This window comes from Protopterus annectens, chromosome 2.part1, assembly GCF_019279795.1.
Source record: "Protopterus annectens isolate FY-2018-M chromosome 2.part1, PAN1.0, whole genome shotgun sequence".
In the NCBI taxonomy this organism is placed as follows: Eukaryota; Metazoa; Chordata; order Ceratodontiformes; family Protopteridae; genus Protopterus; species Protopterus annectens.
This window is the reverse complement of record NC_056729.1, coordinates 743551316-743572764: the sequence shown is the minus strand read 5'-3', so window position 1 is coordinate 743572764 and position 21449 is coordinate 743551316. Positions and strand designations below refer to the sequence as shown.

The 21449-nt window shown below is 35.8% G+C and overlaps 1 protein-coding gene across 1 annotated transcript in view; it reads right to left on the bottom strand.

Moving 5' to 3' along the window:
* FHDC1 (FH2 domain containing 1) overlaps positions 1 to 21449 on the bottom strand; it is a 1772510-nt gene that overhangs the window by 1325520 nt on the left and 425541 nt on the right. The window contains exon 3 of the mRNA XM_044062462.1: positions 12649 to 13245. Within this exon, the coding sequence (XP_043918397.1) occupies positions 12649 to 13107 (459 nt within the window). The 5' untranslated portion in view covers positions 13108 to 13245. The remainder of the gene's footprint in view (positions 1 to 12648; positions 13246 to 21449) is intronic.

The window sequence follows — 21449 nt, the reverse complement described above, 5'->3', positions numbered from 1 at the left end:
TCAAAGCTTGCATCATTCTTATGCTTTCTACAGAGGAAGTGTCAGTCATGTACAACATCATAGCACTTAGCTAGCAATCAGAAATCTGAACAAAATAAAATATGAAATGGAATAAACAGACAACTCTGTTTACTGTTGTTTTAATTTTACATTGCTCATATGCTTTCCTGCAAGGTAGTAGCAAGTGAGATCATAACATTCCTGAAAGGTTACCTTTTACTGAGGATAAAAAGTAAAGGTGAAACTAATGAATGACTCCGTGAGAGCTGTTGTGAGTACACTGCAATTTGAAATGAAATTTGACTAAGGACACTGCAACATCCTGTAAGCACCCCTCCCCAACCCCCACAGCCACAGCTGGGACATGATTGGAAAGCCAGAATGAAAATGTAAACAAAGACCAGAATCAAAACCAAAAATCTCTGGGACTGTCCCTTTAAAGAACAACCACACCCACAGACTCAAAAAACATGTTTATTTCATCATGGTTTGGTGTTTCCTACATTTTAACACCACTACTTAGAGCTTTTTAGATATTTTAATATGCAATTTCTGACTCTGACCACATGAGGTCTAGCATCTTGAAACAATTCTGACTGTTTAGTCTGCCTCTAAGTATCCCAGAATGCATTGTTTGTCTCCAAAAAATTGCATCAGATCTGCCAAGTTTTCCCTAAAGTTCCTGTCATTCTAATGGTTTTACAGGCATTCACCACTGTTTATAGTCACCTACATTTGGTTAAAATGTTATCCTTTTTCAATATCTGCTTCAAACACAAGCAGTGCAAATGCTACAGAACAGAATTGTAAAGTGCATTTTATTGCTTTGTTCTTAGAAATGCTAACTTGATTTTTTTGTGAAGGCTGAAATCTAGTTCTTCAAGGTATCTCCCCTCCCCCTTCACACCTACCTTCCCTAGCTGTCAAAGAGCTAAGAGTAATTTGACCCATTATCTGCATGTGATTGACAGCTCACAGCAGGTGACCAGACTAATGTACTGTTTTCTTGTCAGCCTTTCCTTCCTTACAGTGGGAGATCTTTTTTGTTGCACTCCTCCTGTCAAATTTAGAACCAAGCTCCATAGCACTGGGAATAATCACTGTTTTGCAAAGTATCAAACTCCCACTTATTTTTCTTTCCTGTTTGGTTAAATAGCTAACAAATGATGCACTATAAACATGAAATATTTCACAGACTTGTATGACAGCACCCACATGCTTTTTTTAAGTGGTAATTTAAGAAAATTACGGTATTGCATACTTCTTGTAATCTGATGTAGTGTTGTTGATTAATTGTGCAGACATCTGCTTCTTATGTAAAAACATGCAGTTAATGTCTATGCTTGGTCATTGCAAATTTATGCTCTTAGTTTTTGCAGCTGTTACTGTGCTTCTGCCTGTACTTTGTCACATATCAGTAGGGCTCTTCATAAAAGTGAGATTATAGTTTGACATTTTTGCTAGGTTAAGAGTGGGCTAGGCAAGGCAGCTCTGACATCACAATGTGGGAGGTCTACTGGCTCTTCTATACAGCATGCAAATCAGGCAGGGATTACATCACTTTGGGAGAGGAAACGTCCTGGTAGCTAGAGCAAGAGCTCTGGCAGATGTGACATCATCATTTCAGAGCCAGCTCGAGGTTTTTCAACTTGGTTTTCAAAGTGAAAGTAAAACAGTACAGAAAGGTAGAAAGCCTAACAGGGAAAACAGTTGAGTGGATTAGTTTTTAAAGCTGCATGGGTGATTTTACAAGGTTGTATCAACAAACAGGGAATAAAAGAGACAGCAGGTTGAGCAATCTGCTTTAATATCCCGTTATCCTTTAAGGAACACATTGAGAATTTTTTAACTTTAAATAATAATGGTCAGGTTATTAATGATAGAATGGGAAGATGGGCTAGTAATAAAATAAAAGTTTTAATGCATAAAGTGGTGACAGCTTTAGAAAAAATAAAATTGCATAGTTATGCCATGACTTCAAAAAATCTAGACAGATTAGCTAATAGAAGTAACATGCTGGGCACAAATCAATAATATCTGAAATCTTCACAGTAATAAGCTTACTTCAGGCATACAGGAAATGCTTAATAATTTTTAAAAAGTCCATGAGGATCTTAATAAAGATAAAAATAATAATCCTAATGATTACAAAATTGACAAGTATTTAAAGAAAAATTTTACTAATAATTATGTCTGTTAAATAAGCCTATTACCCTAACAGAAGTTAAAGAAGCTTAAAAAAAGAGGAAAATGGTAAAGCTCCAGGGTTAGATGGATTATGTATGGGATTATATAGTCTGCTTCCATTAAATATATTAGAATTACTGAGTGACGTTTTCAGAATAATTCAGAGTAACAAAATAATTCCTCCCTCTTAGAAAATTTCTGTAGTCTCATCTATACTTAAGCAGGGAAAGGCTAATAAGTTAGTTTCCTCATGCATATCTACTCCATTATTAAATGTAGACTATAAAATATTTACTTCCGTCTATACCACAAGAGTAAGAGATATAGCAGATTAATTAACAAAGATCAAACAGGATTGATAGTCAATATATTGACTAATAAAATAAAACAGGTAATAACTATCTTAGATTTAGCAAAAGGAATGAATAAGAAATTAGCCCTAATTAGCTTAGATATCAATACAGCTTTTTCTAGATTGGAATTACATGTTTAAAACATTAGAATCATTTGCATTTCCAGAACAATTTACTGGAATATTAAAATCCTGTATAGAGACTCCAAAACAAATATTAAAATTGGATCTTACATTTCTCAAAGATTCATTCTGAACAAAGGCTCAAATCCAGGGATTCCATGTCCCCTCTACTATTTGCATTAGTTATCAAACCCTTTGCTAATAGTATAAGAAACAATTAAAGAAATTAATGGATTTTCAATTATTAAAGGACTGTCAATCTGAAATAGAGCTTTTTGCAGATGATATTTACTTACTACAGGAGATTTCAATTATTCAGTTGGAGAAATAGATGAGGAAATTGAAAAGTTACAAGAAGTATCGCTGCTGAAATTTAATAATAATAAAACTAAAACTTTAGTATTAAATCAATTACTAGATAGAAGGTTTAAAGAAAACTAGACATATAATTGGGAAGGAAACAAACTAAAATATTTAGTAATAAAAATATATCAAGGTGTGAGCAAGACTACTGAAATTTTGAAAAAAAAACAATTGCAGAAGTGTTAGTTCTTATTAAAAACTTTTTTTTTATTTTCAAGGATATGTTAGCACTTATTAAAATGATTACATTACCCAAGATTATATACATACTACCTGCAATAGCTTTAATACCTGACATTTTTTTTAAAGAAAATGGAAACATGTTAACTTCTTTCTTATGATATCCTAAAAAGCTGAGAATTGCTAATAGAACTCATATAAGATTATGGGAGTATGATGGTATTAGCTTCCCAGATGTAGAATCATATTCTGTTTTTGCAAATTTAACTCTATTATACTCTGGATAGCTCAGTTTCACTAGTCAATGGAAAACCATTCAGGAGCAGATTTTACTAAATTCTTATAAGTCTATCGGAAATTATAAATTAAAAATATATAATAACCCTTTCATCTGATTAAAAAATTTCCTTAGAAGGGAATTCATTTCAATCTTTAGCCTCTGTATATATGAAATCAATTCTTAAAACAGTTAGGAAATGTGCTCTTAAAACTCCATTAATATCAAAATGGAAATTGCTGTACTTTCTCATTGCATACACCTCTAGACTTAAGAAAATCCAGAACAATGTCAAAATGAAAATAATAAAATGAATGGATTAGTATTATAGTCAGACTGCTTTGAAAAAGGAAAAGCTAAGTTGCCAGAATATTTAATGAAAGATTATAAGTTGGATAAATCTGTTAACCAGTTAATATTATCCATCAATAATAAATTAAATTAATTTGTAGATAACATGAGTAAAGCGGAGCAGGGAGAACACTATTCCCCCATTATATGAATGCTATCACTGGGGTAAATTGACCTATAAAGGAAGATTGTCCGAGTTATATAAGTTAATTATAAATAATAGTAATAATAATGTTGATGCAAAATTATGAAACTTTTTAGATAGTAGTGGACTGAGTGACTCAATAGATAGTAAGCATATAACGTTGTTACTTAAGTCAGTTAATCAAACTTCTTCAAGTTTATACTGGAAAGTTTTTAATGTGGAAATATATACGCAGCATGTTTATTACACCCTGTAAAATCTTTAAGTTTAGTAAAATAACATCTTCAGTCTGTTGGAGATGTAGTAAAGATATAAAAGCTGATTAGACATACATGTTTATAGATTGCAAAAAAAATGTATATTGGGAAGAAATACTTTTTTTAAAGGGGTTATTGTCTGAAAATTGTTTTTAACTAGATCAACAATACTAATAAATGCTCTACTCCCTTTATCTGTAAAAGCCAAAAAACAAAAACTATTCTGGAGTCTCCTGGCAGTAGCTGGAAAAGTTATTACAAAAACTGGAAAAATGGCTACCAGAAGGGACTTCAAAGATGACTGCCACGGCGTAACAGCTTAATTTCAACTTCCCCAGTGTGAAAACAGATGGTCCGAAAAGACAGCCGGTGAATTTGTCTTTTTGGGTAAATTTAAGCAACTGGCTATTAAGTGCACTGCCCAGATGCCAGCAAAAAAGTACTTCAGAGAACTTGAAAGTAAATCAATCACAAAAGGTGAAGAGAGAACACTGGTTGGGAAGAATCCTGAAGCTCTTCAACAAAATGCAGTTCAGGCTCCAGCTTTGGTGCAAGAGATGACTTCCAGTAACCTAGAGGAAAAAATAAGTCAAATTCACTCAGAGATGATTAAAAAGCACTGAAGGAGAATATCAACTCAAATAATAAAAGGCTGGACAAATCAAGAAGTATCTTTAAACAGATATTCGGATGAGCTGAGAAAACTGTAAAAATCAGATGTCAAAATGAAGAAAAGGTTGGTTCAGTATGAGATATTTCAAAACTGGTAGAATTACAGGGTAGAGCATGGAGGGGAAACCTGATATTTTCTGCTGTACCAGAGAAAATGGAAGGAAGAAACTGCATTAATTTTATAAAAGCAAAAACAAACAATTGGACTGGTACTCCACAGCAGGAGTTGTTAAATGAAAGGGCACATCATGTGCATGCTCCAAACCAGGCCATGAGAAATTGGCCCAGACCTATTTAATAGTGAAGATGCAATCTTACCAGCAGAAAGAGTTTATTCTGACAAAATTGCGGCACAAGGCCAATGTACTAAAAGTAGGAGAGAGTAGAGTGTTTGTGGAAAATGATTACTCATTATACACCTGGTGTTAGAGGAGTAAATTTATTCCAGCAATCATGGAATGTCAAGAAGCAGGTATGAGATTCAAGTTGCTGTATCCAGCTATTTTAAGAATATTTTTACTGGAGAATCAAAGTAATTTTTTGATGCAGAACATGCTAAAGAAGAAATACAAGGATGAGTCCAACAAAAAAATGAGCTATCAAACAGAATGGGATTCTGCTTCTTATTCTTCTGATAATGAAGACCATAGAGAGACTATGCCAGCGCAAGAGTTGACTAGAAGAGCCAGGAGTACATGGGAAATGAAGCAGAGACTGGATTTGGGAGATAGAGATAAACAGGAAGAAAACCAGCAACATAGGCATTGATGAATAAATGCAGGATTACAAAGCATTGATTACATTTGTGAAATATGATGGAATAGGTAACCTATAAATGGTTTATCTCCCAGGCCCGTGCTTACACTTATCAAGGGTATAAGAATTTGTCAGAGATTTGGGATGCATGCCTAGGCTTAAAAAGGCCCTTGTGGTCATTAACTTAGTAAACACCTATGAACAAGAAAACCTAAAAGTATTGGATATTTTTGACTTTGTTAAACTTGTAGGGGACTTCAAAGCATATGCCCTACTTCATGTCATTAATGTTTAGAAGATCATTTAGGAGAGGGAAAGAGGAAGGAAATAGTTAACTGTTCTTAACAGTATTTTTATAATGCATGACATATACTGCATGCTATAAAGTAAAGCCTTTTCAGTTAATTTTGTGTGCAGTGGGGCTACTAAAGTAAACAAGTGTTCCTATTTTTTTCCTTCTTCTTTCTTCTTGTTCAGTTTTAAGAAATGTAGGCACTGTAATGTAAAAACAGAAGAAAGCTTGGGCAAAACAGCATGATATAAGAAAAACTGATGTTCTTTTTCTTACTTTTGCATAGGGCAATGACTAGATTGAGGTCCTCGGTTTGATTTAATAACAAGTTTTAAGGGGAAACAAATAAACAGAACAACACTGAATATTATGAAAAGTTTTTCTCTAGTGCATACATTTTCACAGAGCAATGTGGAAGGCTTGTGGTGAAGGGAAGATGTGTATCTGGTTCTTGGATTTCTATGGAAACACTCTGATAAGGTGCAATAAAAACAGAATGCTTCTTTCTTTCAAAGGCTAGGGGAATGTTTTCTGAAATCATTCAAGGTGTCTTTTACATATGGGAGAGGAATAAAGATAAGACAAAACAGACAGCACTTAGTCAAAGTAGATGACTAGGTTGTATCATGTGTATTACAGGGTAATTCACGCCTGTGATTCTGGCTGTCAGTCTGGACAATTGCTCCTATTAGGAGGGTTAAACTTCATTATTTGAAAATGTACATACTTTTGTGTGTTAGCATTAAGCTAATTGGGTCTGGGGATGTTTTTCAGGTGTTTTATTAATTTGATGATGGATTTCATTAAAATAAAAAGTCGTGTAAGATCAGACATACGTGCAAGAGGATATGACAAGAAACAACTGCATAAAAGATCAACCTGCCAAACATTAGTATATGCATGCAACACAAACATTGAAACTAGACATTAAAGAAAATATGTTAGATATGACAGGTGGGAATAATAACTTCTTATCATAATAACACTTTCCATATTATCTTAAATATGAATGGACTCACAGATACATACAAAACAGAAAGAGCAATGACCTATATTAAAAAAATGCAGAGTGCAAATAGTTAAACTACAGGAGCTACATTTGGAAAGAAATGAGCAATGTGAATTGGATAAAGAAAAGATTCCAGGATGGTTATTCAGCAGAATATCTGGGACAAAGAAAAAAGGGAATACTTACATTAATTGTGAGAGGAGCTCCAACAGTGATAGAAGAGGAAAAAAGATAATAATGGTTGATTTGTAGTACTAAGGTGCTACTGGCAAGTGTGAAGGATTATGCTGGCATGGATTTATATTCCACCTAAAACTGCTACAATTGAGCTTAAGAAAATTCTGGTAGAAATAATAAGCATTCAGCAGGGAATATTACTTTTAGGTGGGGACTCGAATTTAATTTACAACACTGAATACGTTTCTGGGTGGCCTAGAAGGGAAAATATATCAAAAGAGGGTAGACTTTTGAAGAAATTTATGAAAATATTTGGTATGGAAAATGTGATTTCAGTAGTAGGAGTTCAAAAAGAATTCACATATTATTCCCCAAGGTACAAAAAGCAGGCTAGGCTAGAGAGAAGTTATATTTTACAGGAACATGTGCATTACATTGAATGTTTTGATACATAGCCAATAACTATTTCAGATCATGCACCAATAATAACTAAAATTAAAATGCAGGGTAATAAAACAAAAATGAGACAATGGAGCTTACCTATCTATCTTTTAAAAAGAGAGGAATTTAAAGAATGGGTAGTAGAAATTATTTGGGGGGTATTAGAGGAGATAGAAATTTCTTCTGAAAATATAGCTAGGGAGTATGATAAATTTAAAATGGAGTTTAAAAATAGGGTGGAAATAAAAGAAAAAGTGATATGGTTAGGAAATAACAAGAATTATTTAGCGGAACTGACAAAGGTTAAAGTATTGTAGAATACGATGAGTCTCACAGAACAAGAAGTGATAAAACTGCACAGTGCTAAAGAGAAAATAATGGACTAGCTCAATAATATGCATGAGTTTAGAAAGATTGCTGTTAAGCAACTGTTTTTGATAATAACTCCAGAGCACAAAAATGTTTAGCACAGCAGATCAGACAACAGAAAGTAGAAAGGGTTGTTGCCAATATTAGGGAGCCTATAACAAGGAAAATAACCAGAGATCCTGTAGGGGTATTAGAAATATTTTGATTTTTTTATGAAAATCTGTATAAAACAGGGAAATATGGAACTCAAGACAAAACACAAATGAAAACGTTTATGGAAACATTAAATATGCCAAATTTAGAGGAAGCTGGGGCTCAATTACTAACAGTTAGGGTAGGAGGAAATGAGATAAAAATGGTGATGTATAACCAATCTACAGCCAAGTCCCCAGGAATAGATGGTATTCCTGTGGAGGTATGGGAGTTAGGAGGGAAGAAAGTGATAATGATCTGGAAAGTTTTGTTTAACAGTATTTTAAAGGGACAAGAAGTGCAAACATCCTGGAAGAAAGCAGCGGTGGCTGTAATACCTAAAGACAGTAAAGACTCCCTAAGAAAAGTGTTTCTTCTCAAGCAGTCTGCACACTTCAGCAGGAAACAAAATACAGATTCATCTCATCAAATGTCAATGCTACAAATATATACCCACAGTCAGTAAATAAGAGTGCTCTGAGCACAGCCATAATAAACTAATAATCAACTTTCTACAACTTCATCCTTCACTGAGAGAGCTACTGCCTTCAGCAACCTACTTGGTAAAACACCAGCATCAGGTAGAGGACGTTGCCATTTTAACATTAAAATTAAAAAAAAAATAATGCAACATTTCCTCACCTGAGCTGTGTCTGCAAATGATCTATTGTGATCAGTGTACTACCCCAGTAAACAAATGAAATTAAATGAAAATAAAATATTAGACAATTTTTAAGAAATGATGGCAGTCATATGAACTTATATTGAGCCAGAAATATGACTTTGCAGCTCAGCATAAGCTCTTATTCCAGAATGTTCTCACATACTACTTCTCCAACAGGCACCATTAGATATAATTACTACAGCAATCATACAGAAGTTTGGAGAACAGAGATGGCATGCAGCAATGAGCAAACTTAAACAGCCTCCACACAGGAGTACAGCAGTAGTTGCATGTATGTTGTGTCAGTTTTCAGAAACACAGCCCTCCCCAGTCAGATCACTTAAAAAACTATTTGAACAAACAGAACCTAGGCTTATATGCATTACTATGATTGTTTTGCTTGATTAGAAGTAAAACATAAAATTGCTCTTTCAAGCCTGGAAGAAGAATAATGCTTTTCATGAAGTCAATTGATTTATTTGTTTGTTTGTTTGTTTACTTCTTTGCTAACCGGGTAGAAAGGTCGGTTCAAGGACCCTTTCCAGCCATGACCTGGGTGCATAATACAATAACAATAAACAGAAGAGTTGTACCATAGCACAAATTTGCATGAACAGCTCATAGGCAGATACAGAACTTCTTAGTTACAGCAGTTAGTTTGCAGATAGACAGTACAAAAATATATCCTTTAATATTGTGCATAATGTCTTAATTACAAAGATTAGTATGTAGTGGGATATGCAACACAGAACAATAATATGTCCATTAAAGTTTAGCCATACATTCTTAGTTAGAGAGAAAGAAGAAAAAGACAGAAATACAAAGAGTAATAGATAAGTGATATTTATAAATGGAGAAGTTGGCAGTTTACTTTTCAGCTGTTTAAAAAGAGTACAGAGTAAGTGGATTAACATTTCGAAGGGAGAAGTGTTAGTAGAAAGAACAGTGAAAAGTATATCCATTATCTTTGTAATATGTATGTTTATACAAGTCCTTTAGTTAAAGAAGTAATTATTTAAGGAATTTCTTGTATTGAGTCACATCTGACTTTCATTCATAGATTCATAGATTAGTACTAAGCTAAGTGCCCTTGTGGGCCATTTTAAGCCTAGCCATTTATCCCTTGTGACACTCAAACCTGCACCTTGTGTTTGTAAGGCAACCACCTTAACCATTAGGCCACCCTCCCAACCCTATTCAGACAGATGGTTCCATTTGGACAGCGTTATCTTCCAAGATTTTACCGCAGGATGCAAGAATGTATTTGGGGCTTTGCAGAGTAAGGGTATTATTTTCAAGGGTCTGTTCATCATAAGGGGAGGTTTGGATTATGAGCTTGTTTTTGAAAGAGCAACTAAATCTTTGTTGTAAGATAGATTTTGAATGTGAGAGTATGTAGTATTGTTCCAGCTGTGATGGGTAGGCAGTTAAATCTTTGAAGATTAGGCATTGCCTCCAGAGAAAAGGAGGTTATAACCCTCCGTACACTTCCCTTATCAGGCCAATAAAGAGTAAAATGCTCCCTTTGCTATGTACCTCTCTAAGCACCTGCAGTAATTGAAGAGACCGCAAACCTTTCTTTACAAAGAAAATTCAAGGTCTCCAGCACGTCATATGCAGACAGACTGAAATCACTGTCTCTTTACTCTGTGTCATACAGACTGCTCAGAGACAACCTATGCCTTGCATATAGGGCAATGTCTGATCCTGCCTTAATGGAAATGCTACACATTTGCAAGTCAAACCATACATGTGCCACACTCTCAAGGGACCTTAATTTGGTATGTTATATCAAAATAACTTACTGAGGGACAGATTTACCTTGCAAAGGTGACCTCATCTCTGGAACAGACTTCCAATCCATGTTAAGCATAACCCCTTGATGACCCTATTTAAGCATAATTTGGATGACTGGATGGGAAACCGTAGATTCTCCCTGGTGGTTCCACCTGTGTCCCTCTTAGATATGGGTAATAGGTACAGATATAGTGTCTACCCATAACAGATAGTCTTGTGAACAAGGGTTAACTTAGCTTGGCTTGTGAGGGCCCTAGGGCCATTAGCCTAGTAACCTCCTATGATCCTCTGATCCTAAGAGTTAAGGCAGAGATGTTGTGAGTAGGAGATAGCTATATGATCTAATTTATTCCATCAAGGGTAGTTTGGAGGTGTTCAGAGTTGGCTGCAGAGTACAGAGGGGCAACAGGCAGTGCATATTGTACCTGAAGTATGACAACATTGTTTACTATGGCTCTTCTGACTTCAAATGTAAGATATTTAGAGATGGCATAATTAGCTTTCAGCTGAATATTTACTCTTGTGGTTATTTCTTCTCTAAATGTAAGAGAGGGGTCAAGTAATGGTTCCAGATATTTGTGGCATTGAATTAGCTTATACTTATTTTCCAGGTAGTTTTATTTGTTATACTATGTTTTAATCTCACTGAACCACTGGCTCATTTACATAGATAACTTGGAGAAATGACAACACAGTACACCTCAAGAACATTAACAAATCAAACTAAGCTGCAACGTACAGAATTACTTAATGATACTCATCTGTGAGGACAAAAGTTTCCTGTCTTAATGCTACTTTCAGCGCACCATTTACAGAAATATACCCTTAATTCCCCAGTCTATCAGGTAGAGCAAGACAGGTACATAAAGAGACACTAAACAATTTTACTCAAACAAAAGACTTGATGTTTTTTTTCATACAATCTATATACATACATATGTGTGTGTAGTTCTTTACACACACACACACACACACACACACACACACACACACACACACACACACACACACACATACATTTTATATGTACATTTAACAAAGCGTGTGCAAGTACACACACACAGACACACACACATATATATATATATATATATATATATATATATATATATATATATATATATATATACAGCTCTTCTTTTGTTTTAACTTAATAAACTGTGGTTTAAACAAGGAATACCAACCTGAATCCTATTTCTTATTTTTAATAAGAATGCAAAGTGATCCTTAACACGTATCTTATGATAATAGTCTATTTTAGTAATTTATATGCCGAATATCATTCTTATACAACTAATTTTCCCTCTTTTTTGATATAGATAGATTTAGATATATAGATATATAGAGAAAAAACAATTACATTAGCATATTTTGGGCAGTGGAATAGTAGGATGAAAGCAAACTAATCTAGGAAGGCTTATGACAGGAATACATAAACTGGATTAATAAAGTAATTCAAGCTTAGAAATGAACACCTGATCTTGGAGCTGTAATGTCGAGCTATAAAAACACTAAGCCACCATGCCGCTCAAAAATAAAATAAACAGTATCATGAAAACATCTAGAATACAAGGTGGGTATAACATGTTCAAAAGAATGACGGATGAATTACTGATCAAATATAAACTATAAAACTCTCAGTAAGAGTTTGCTGTGACATGAAGCCTGGCTGTTAATAGTACATATATTTCTATCAGCTTAAAGTTTTATGAAGTAAAAGCTCTTGAGTTACTTATATAATAGGATTACAACAGTGTTGTTAAGTAACATATTCATGCAGAAGAAAACACTATAGGTCATAATCCAGATGCAGCACTGTTTAGTTCCACATTCTTTATTACAGATTAACATTTAGACAGCTGATGCTAACAGATAGTTCACTAACAGCATGCACACAAGAAATCCGGATCACCCTTGACTCTGTTAGTACTAAAGACAATTCATTTGATGAGTTTTAACATTTAACTTCCACATGGAAGGCATCAGTACCTGGATACATATTTAACAAAATAAACAAATAAAAAATAAAATCCACACTCCTTACCACATCTTTAGTGTCTCTGAATGATGACCGAGATCCTGTACCTCTTTTAATACTTCTAGTCCTTTCTTCCTCATGCTGTCCAAAGAGTTCCTCAATGCTCTTAGTATCAATTTCATACTGATGTTTCCCTGCAAACATAGTCCAGAAGTTGGGTTTGCCACGAACTCTCTCCTCAGGAATGGTTTTCCAGAAAAAGGTACGCATCCTTTTTTTCTTTTCAATCTGATGAGACCCTTGATGACTTGGTGGTGGTGGCAATCCTGGAGGAGGAAGAGGGGGAGGAAGTGGTGGTGGGGGTGGTGGTGGGGGCAGGGGAGGTGGTGGTGGGGGAGGAGGTAAGCCAGGTGGAACTCCTGTAGACTCTGGCCCTGGTGATTGCACTGGCATTAATAAACTTAAAGAAGGATCATCTCTAGTTTCTTTATCATGAAGTGAAGAGATACAGTTCATAACATGCATTGCATTCCCTTTTAGTTTCCCCCAACCATTTACAGCTGGTTAAGGTTGGGGGGATGACGCTCACCACATGGGTTATTGCTACCATTCCATCATGAGGTGATAACTTGTGTTCATGAAGTTGTCCTGCATATGTGACATCTGTTAAAGAAAAAAAAAATACACATTTCAACTGATAGCAAACTTCACTAGTACTACCTCTGTGTTAGATCTACACAAATAGCTCATACAATATACTCTCAAGTAAAAACCTGAACTAGAGGCTAGTTTCAAATAAGTACATGACCTCAGTGCTGCTCTAAATGAGTCACATATACTTTAAACAATGCATATATAAGTATCTATATTTATTACAAATGTTATTTGTATTTTCTTAAGCAAGCATATACCCTAAAATCAACAGCCTCTTTTTAGGGGGCAAATTGGGAGTACTGCCAAGTACTGACAGGTTAAGGTATTTGCTCAGATGCATGTAGTAAGAAAATGAAGATGACCAAAATCAAGTAAAAACTACAGCGCGAATGAAGACTCTTATCAACTCAAAGCCTTGATAATGGGAACCCAGCCACCAGCTCTGGCCAGATTTTTCTGTACAAGTTCATCTAACATATAATATATAAATATGTGTGTGTGTGGGTATGTGTGTGTGTGTGTGTGTGTGTGTGTGTGTGTGTGTGTGTGTGTGTGTGTGTGTGTGTGTGTGTGTGTGTGTGTGTACATATACATATATATATGGGTCTACTTCATAACATTGAAATTTCATAATGTTGAATTTCATAACATTGAGACCATAACACTGAAAATTCAAAACACTGAAAACCCAAAACATTGAAAACTCGGAACATTGAAAGTGTGCTTCATAACACTGAAAACTACATTGCGCAAGTAAATAAGATCCACTTCACCTACAACACCTAACTAACAAACACACTTTCTACCACATTTCTGCATGGGGTGGCAAGCCACCCTGCACCCCCCATTTTTGGGGGCTCTGCCCCCCACACCCCCATTAATTAAATATACCAACTCCAGGATCGCACTACTGTGGCAAAAAGTTAATTTCCTGACAATCAACTTTTTGCCACTGTAGTGAGATCTTGGATTTGGTACATTTAATTTAAGGAGGGTGTTGTGGGCAGAGCCCCTAACATGGGAGGTGCAGAAATGTGGTAGAAAGTGTGTTTGGTAGTTAGGTGTTGTTGTAGGTGGAGAGGATGTTATTTACATATGCATTGTAGTTTTCAATGTTCTGAAGCACACTTTCAGTGTTCTGAGTTTTCAATGTTTTGGGTTTTCAGTGTTTGGGGGTTTAGATGTTTTGGTCTCAATGTTATGAAATTCAACGTTATGAAATTTTAATGTTATGAAGCAGACCCATATATGGATATGGTTTCACTTCATAATCTCAAAATGCTGAAATACCGAATTTCAGCATTCCGAGACCATGAATCCGAATAGTCAGAATGCAGAAAGTGCATAAGAGCGAATTTGAAAATCTCGAAAACGCGCTTATGGATTTCTGGTATGTTGCATGTAGTGTTATGGTGCCTGAAATTGCAAGTGAGTGAGTGTTTGTGTGTGTTTTTGTACATTGCATGTGTGGGTAAGGGTAGGGAGGTGTATGTATGAGTGTTGGATTTGTTGCTGTTTGTGTATGTGTGATGTGTATTTGTGTGCGAGCGAGTGGAGAATGCCATGCTGTGAGGTTTTTTTTTTTTTTTTTTGTGTTATGTGCAATTTTGGAGTTTGTATATATAAGTAGGGGGGTGTGGGGAGCATGGCGGGTGCAGGGTGCTTGCCCCCCTGCTTATATGTAGTGTAGGGTTGTGCGGTTTGTGTGCTGTGGGTGGAATGGTGTGTGTGTTATGTGGTGTATGGTGTATGTATGTTCGTGACTGTGTAATTCGTGATTGTGGGTTTCGGTATTGTGAATGGTTCGGCTTCCTGGTCTCGGAATGCTGAAATTCGGTATTTCATCATTTCAAGATTATGAAGTGAAACCATGGAGATATATATACACACACACACACACACACACAAATATATATATATATATATATATATATATATATATATATATATATATATAGACACACACACATATATGTACACACACACACACACACACACACACACACACAAACACATACAGACACATTTTTTAAGTATTTTTTCCTATGGTATGCTCTGCGAGCATGAATACTGCTTTAAGTTTGAGAAACAGATGTAAAAGTGCACACTAAACCGGTACAATTCCTGAAAACAGCATTTTCATTCCAGGATTACCACTACATTGTCTTTGCTTACGTATATACATCACACATTCTTCAGCAGCAAGAACAGATTTCATACCATCCACCCATCCTCAACCTGTTTTCCCATTTTTGTACATGGGGTTGGGGAGTCACTTCAACAGCAACAATTATCTAGAGCTTTCATACAGATTTCTCAAAATACCTACATGGTTTTCCACTTAGCTAATGACAACAGCAAGTACTCTGGAGTGACCAGTTCAATCAGTACTATATTAATGAGTATGACAGCTTTACTGCTATCCATTTATGGAATTAAAATAAATGTGCTAATGGATAACAGTGAAGCTGTCATACCGACTGATGTAGTACTGCTTCAGCCTAACATATGTGCACAGTACAAATGTTTACTAGTAACACAGGAAACCACATAAGCACTGCTCATTGTACTGAAAGGCCACATAAAATGACAAAATGATTAATGTCTCAGCCTTGATCCACATACATTCCTACATATATGCTTTTATAAGGATGTTTGCAAGTTATAACCAGCCTCTGTGTTTTTCTCTCTTTTGTCTGACTCCCAAAGCTGAACAATCATTAATAACTGTTAACTCTGACAGCTGCACCTGTGGCTAGGTTGGTGAAAAGTTGAAACAACATCAAATGTATTTATTGGTCAAAAAGGAAAATTATAAAGCCACAGTTTTTGTAATTTTTATGCTAAGAATAGAATATATTATGTTTTACAAATGATTATGACTATACTACTGTTAAAACTTAACTTTTGTAAGTTAATAACATAAAGTTACTCATGTCCCTTCTCCTTCAATAATTTTACAGAGGTTTGTATGTAATGTTTATTCCCTCTTTGTCCCCTTTTTTCTTTTCCTTAGGAAAACATGTAACACGTGTTAATACTACAGCTGCATACCTAGCTTTTTGTGAACACTTGATTTACTCTTATACCTGTATGTATTCCAGAATTTGGGTACCATCCTCCTTTTGTTCGCAGTACAGTAGAAATCTGAGCACTCACATGACATAGAGCCTTTGATAGTGTTTGCATGTTCACATGATGGACTACGATAGCTTCTAATTTTCTGTTTGTCAAACTTTACTGAAGTTACTTCCAAGTGAAAGTAATATAAAGTTAAACATGTCATTATGCTATTACCAAATAATTTTAAAAGCCAGGATTTACTAAAGACACTTTTTTATTTCCTTTGGAATCAGTGTTGCTTGTTGTACACAAGTATCTATAGCAATGTATGATGTGTTATGCTTTCAGTTACTACTGACATCCCAATGGTCATCTTTTAGCTGATCAGGTTCAGGCTTCTCATGGGCTAATTGCTCATACCTTTCAACCTGGAAACATCAAAAATCTGGACAAAGACCCATGAAAAATAGGTACAAATCTGTATGCTGATTAACATAAAATTTGTATACATAATTACTTAACCCCACCCAGTCCAATAGAACTGTGGGATACCAACTTCCAAACGCAAACTGAAGAACAGACCACCAAAATATGGCCCCAAAGTCTCACTGCAGCCATTCCAATGTCCCATTACCTGGCTATTTCACCCCATTTACAATAAACACTAATGTGCATACTGCTTTACTTCTAAAATGACTATTTATTTATTTATTTTACATTTGTTGACCAGGATAGTCCGACTGGATACATGTCCATTTTCAGCGGAGGCCCGGGGAGAAAATCTCCACACAGTAATGTGTTATATACAATACAATAGACAGACAATTTAAAGAATATATGAGTCAAACTGTTGTAAATATTAAAACTATCACAAATCAAACTGTTAATACAAATATATATATATCAGAAATTAACACTAAATAAGTGTGGGACAAAAGATAGAAGAAACAATTAAAAAAAATTCATAAAGTCAAGAGTTAGGTAGAAAAGTGAAGGTCATGGATTTTATTTTACATTTTATAGCACAATATACCAACACTAATAGACATCTACTAAACAAAGCAATACTGTCTCACAATGAAAATAGACTTAGCATTAAAAATTCTCTTCCCTTGAAACTCACATTCATTGAAACAGCACTGAAACCCACACCACATCCAAAGAAAATGCATCTGGCCAGTGGTGGATAAAGATTACCTTTGGGCTATTTTCAAATCATAGGCCCTTTGCACACAAAACAAGAAACATACATGTGTTCTTTGATTCACCTTCCTGACTTTATTAAATTATATTCCTTGTATAATACAGCACACTTGTTAGACTTAGAGCACATTTTAAATGTATTGTTTGAACATTTTTCCAGTAAGCAATGAAACACAATGCATGAACCAATAATAATAAAACTGCCCAATTCAGAAAATTTCCATCATAAAATCATACTTACACACACACACACACACACACACACACACACACACACACACACATATATATATATATATATATATATATATATATATATATATATATATAAATATGTGTTTTATCTTCAATGCTGGGAAAATGTACTGTACTTGTTTAAAGATATTTTTCTTATAATGCAGCACAGAACATAATAATTCGGAATTTCTGTTCCTGAATTTGGGTTAATGATATTTTTTTGCTCTTTCCACTGTGGCACAAATGCCCTTGTGCATGACGTTTTCACTTCTGTTGTATCTGTAGCTACACCCTTGACTTGTTTCACCCACCCCCTTTAAAAATACAACAAAACAGTACAGTATCAGCAATGCATCTACATACTGTGGGAGTAGAACCCACAGCCTTTTGCATCAGAAGTGAGTATTTAACCTGTTATGCTATTAACAATGCAAGCAGACTCACCATAAGCAACACTAAACTTATCTTCCCCTGAAGATCTCACCTCCTTGTAAAATCTACCCGACACTGAAATGTATCTCTCAACTTTGCAGCACAAGAAATCTGAAAAAAGCCAAAATGCAATGGGGGGGGGGGGCCCAAAAACCAGGGACACATTTTAAACATTGCTTGTATAATTTTGGAAAGTTGCCCGAATAAAATTTTGTGTTACCACCATGCATTTCACTGCCAAGTCTTGAATCTAGAACCATGTGCACTACAGTTAGAGCAACATACCACTATGCCAAGTCAGCAGTTTCCTGAAAGACAAGAAGGCTGAAACTTAAATGGCTATCATTTAATGAATTCAGTTCTCACTTCTCACCATAGCCTTCAACCTCTTAGCACAAAACACCTGGACAAAGCCAATAATGGGGGAATACAGAGCCCAAACATATTCAGTGAATTCAGTTCTCACCATAGCTCTCAACCTCTTAGCACAAAATAAAACTGGACAAATCCAATAATGGGAGAATAGAGCCCCATAAATAGGGACAAATTTCAAATACTGATCTTACCAACTTAGAAAATTGCTAGAATAAAAGGTTTTGCATTACCATATATTTTCTGAAAAATATGAAGTCTGAAATTCAAATGCCTGTCATTATTTAGCGAATTCATTCCTTAATTGATTTGTCATAAAAATCCAGAAAACCACAGATTTTATGAGGAACAGAACAAAAATATGAGGCAAATATCTGGAAAGTTTTCACATGTGGTGTTGGGTAAGGAATTTAGGCTCTTATAACCTGCACCTAAGGTACAGGGTTTGAGCCTGAGTACCTTCAGCCAGCAGGTATATTCAACTTTTTTACACACACACACACACACACACACACACACACACACACACACACACACACACACACACACACACACACACACACTAATACAAAATAACCATCTCAGCAGCAGCCTAATACATTAAATAACTAAACATGCAGTCCCGCTTGCACCTTTCTGTCCGCACACCTTATAAAATAACCATCTCAGCAGCCTAATACAATAAAATAACAGTCAGCACAGCATAAATACCTCTGCAGTCCTGCTTGCAATAACTGAACAGTCAGCGCAGCATAAATACCTCTGCAGTCCTGCTTGCAATAACTGAACAGTCAGCGCAGCATAAATACCTCTGCAGTCCTGCTTGCAATAACTGAACAGTCAGTGCAGCATAAATACCTCTGCAGTCCTGCTTGCACCTTTCCGTCCATTCCTGCTAACAGCCTCGTGGCTTGTTCCATTCCATTCCTGGAAGTTCAACCACCATTAACAGATAATTGTTGCAGCTACAACGTTCAATTGTTTCATCCATTTCTGCCTGCAGCTACGTTAAACAGCCTCGCGGCTTAGCTGGAGCAGCCGGAAGTCCATGCACATTATGTTGTTGAGCCCTTGAGCTCAATTCTGACAGGCTGGCAGGCCGTTTCACAGAGCTGACATCATTGCGCATGTGATGACATCAGATTAAGAAGCAAAAAAAAAATTTTAAATAAAAAGGCCGGAAATTTGGAAATTAAGGGGTGCCACTCTGGAATCGTGGCACCCCATTATTTGGACCGCAGAACTGGTAAAAAACAAGTAATTCGGCACAGTTGGGAGGTATGTTAAATGCTCACAGCTGAAATCTTGTCTATATATTTCAATTCTAGTGATGTCAGACACACATTTTTGTATGTGCATGTGTGCATACATACGTACACACACACACACACACACACACACACACACACACACACATATATATATATATATATACATACATACACACACACACACACACACGTGTGTGTGTGTGTGTGTGTGTGTGTGTGTGTGTGTGTGTGTGTGCACACATTCTTTGAGTTGATGTGATCTCAAAGTTAGTGCATATAAACATCAAGAGCAGGTGGCAGCAAAGCCTCTAACTACAAAAGAAAAAGATTGTTTTCTGACTTTTGAAATCACAGGCACAAACATCTGCAAATAATTAGCAGCTTTTTACTGGTGGCTGAGCAATCAACACAGCCATACCATAGTCAAATGTGTCCCTAGGCAGGGTAATTAACCAGGGCCCTCCGCAGCCATTCCAGTCCCCCCAGTTACCATAAACACTGCTCAAAACTGTCAGCCTACAATAGCATTTTCTTCTTTACTTTTGGAATGAAGATAGAGATGTGGATTTCATTTAAAACATTTCATTTATTTATCCTTTGGCCATATTAGTCCCATTAGGCTAGTAGCATCTTTTTAGGGGAGACCTATGGTGGTATTAACATTACTAGGGGTAATTTTGTCAGGGCATTAGGGAACATCTCCTACTTATCATTGTTGTGTGTGGGAACCATTTTGGAAGAGCACTTCCTGTTTCCATTCCAGGCACAGTGGTGGCCTGGAGAAACAGGGAGACAGATGGGGACAGAAGGACATGATGAAGTAGTGAATAAAATGAATGAGAAAGCAAATATCAAGACTGCAGAATGTGTGCAGGATTTGGAAGAAATGTTCCAAAGAAACCTGTTTGATGGAGATGACTCAGAAAATGATGTATGTATGATTACAACCCTCCAGTCAGGAGGGTTGCGGGATATTTATTTAAAGAAATGGTGGTGCAGAGTGAGCCAGAAAATGAAGGTGATTTTTTTTTTTGGGGGGGGGGGGCATTATGGAGAAAATACAAAAGGAGAATGCAAAAATAATCCTGAAGAAAAGTGTTGAGATGGAAAACATATTCAGAGAAAGTAAAAGAAGGAAAAAGTGGAGTAGCAGAAAAGAAGGCAAAAGAAAATGAAAAACTAAAGTACATGGTAAGGATTCAAAGTAAAGAAGACAAAAAAATGGATAGGTGTGAAGTGTGGGACAGTTTAATAGCTCCTTTGGGTGTAAAAGCACATACATTAAGAGCATTTATTCTTATTAACAAACAGACATTTTATGACACTATATTTGAGACTGTTTTTTCAATGGAAATTTTTCTTGGAGAATATGAAAGAAAGACTGTAACCCAGTGGTCTCCAAACTTTTTTAAACCACAGACCAGTTTCATGTAAGACAATTTTCCATTGACCTGCCATCATGGGCGCATAATAAGCAAGCAATAACGCCCAACAGGGTGTGTGTTAATGTGTAATTAAAGCTTGCCCAGGGGTGCTATGAGGCCTGACGCCACAGAATGAGGGCATCTACACCCCTAAAAGGGCATTAATTGCACATTAACACACACCCTGTCAGGCATTAGTGTTCTTAGAGAA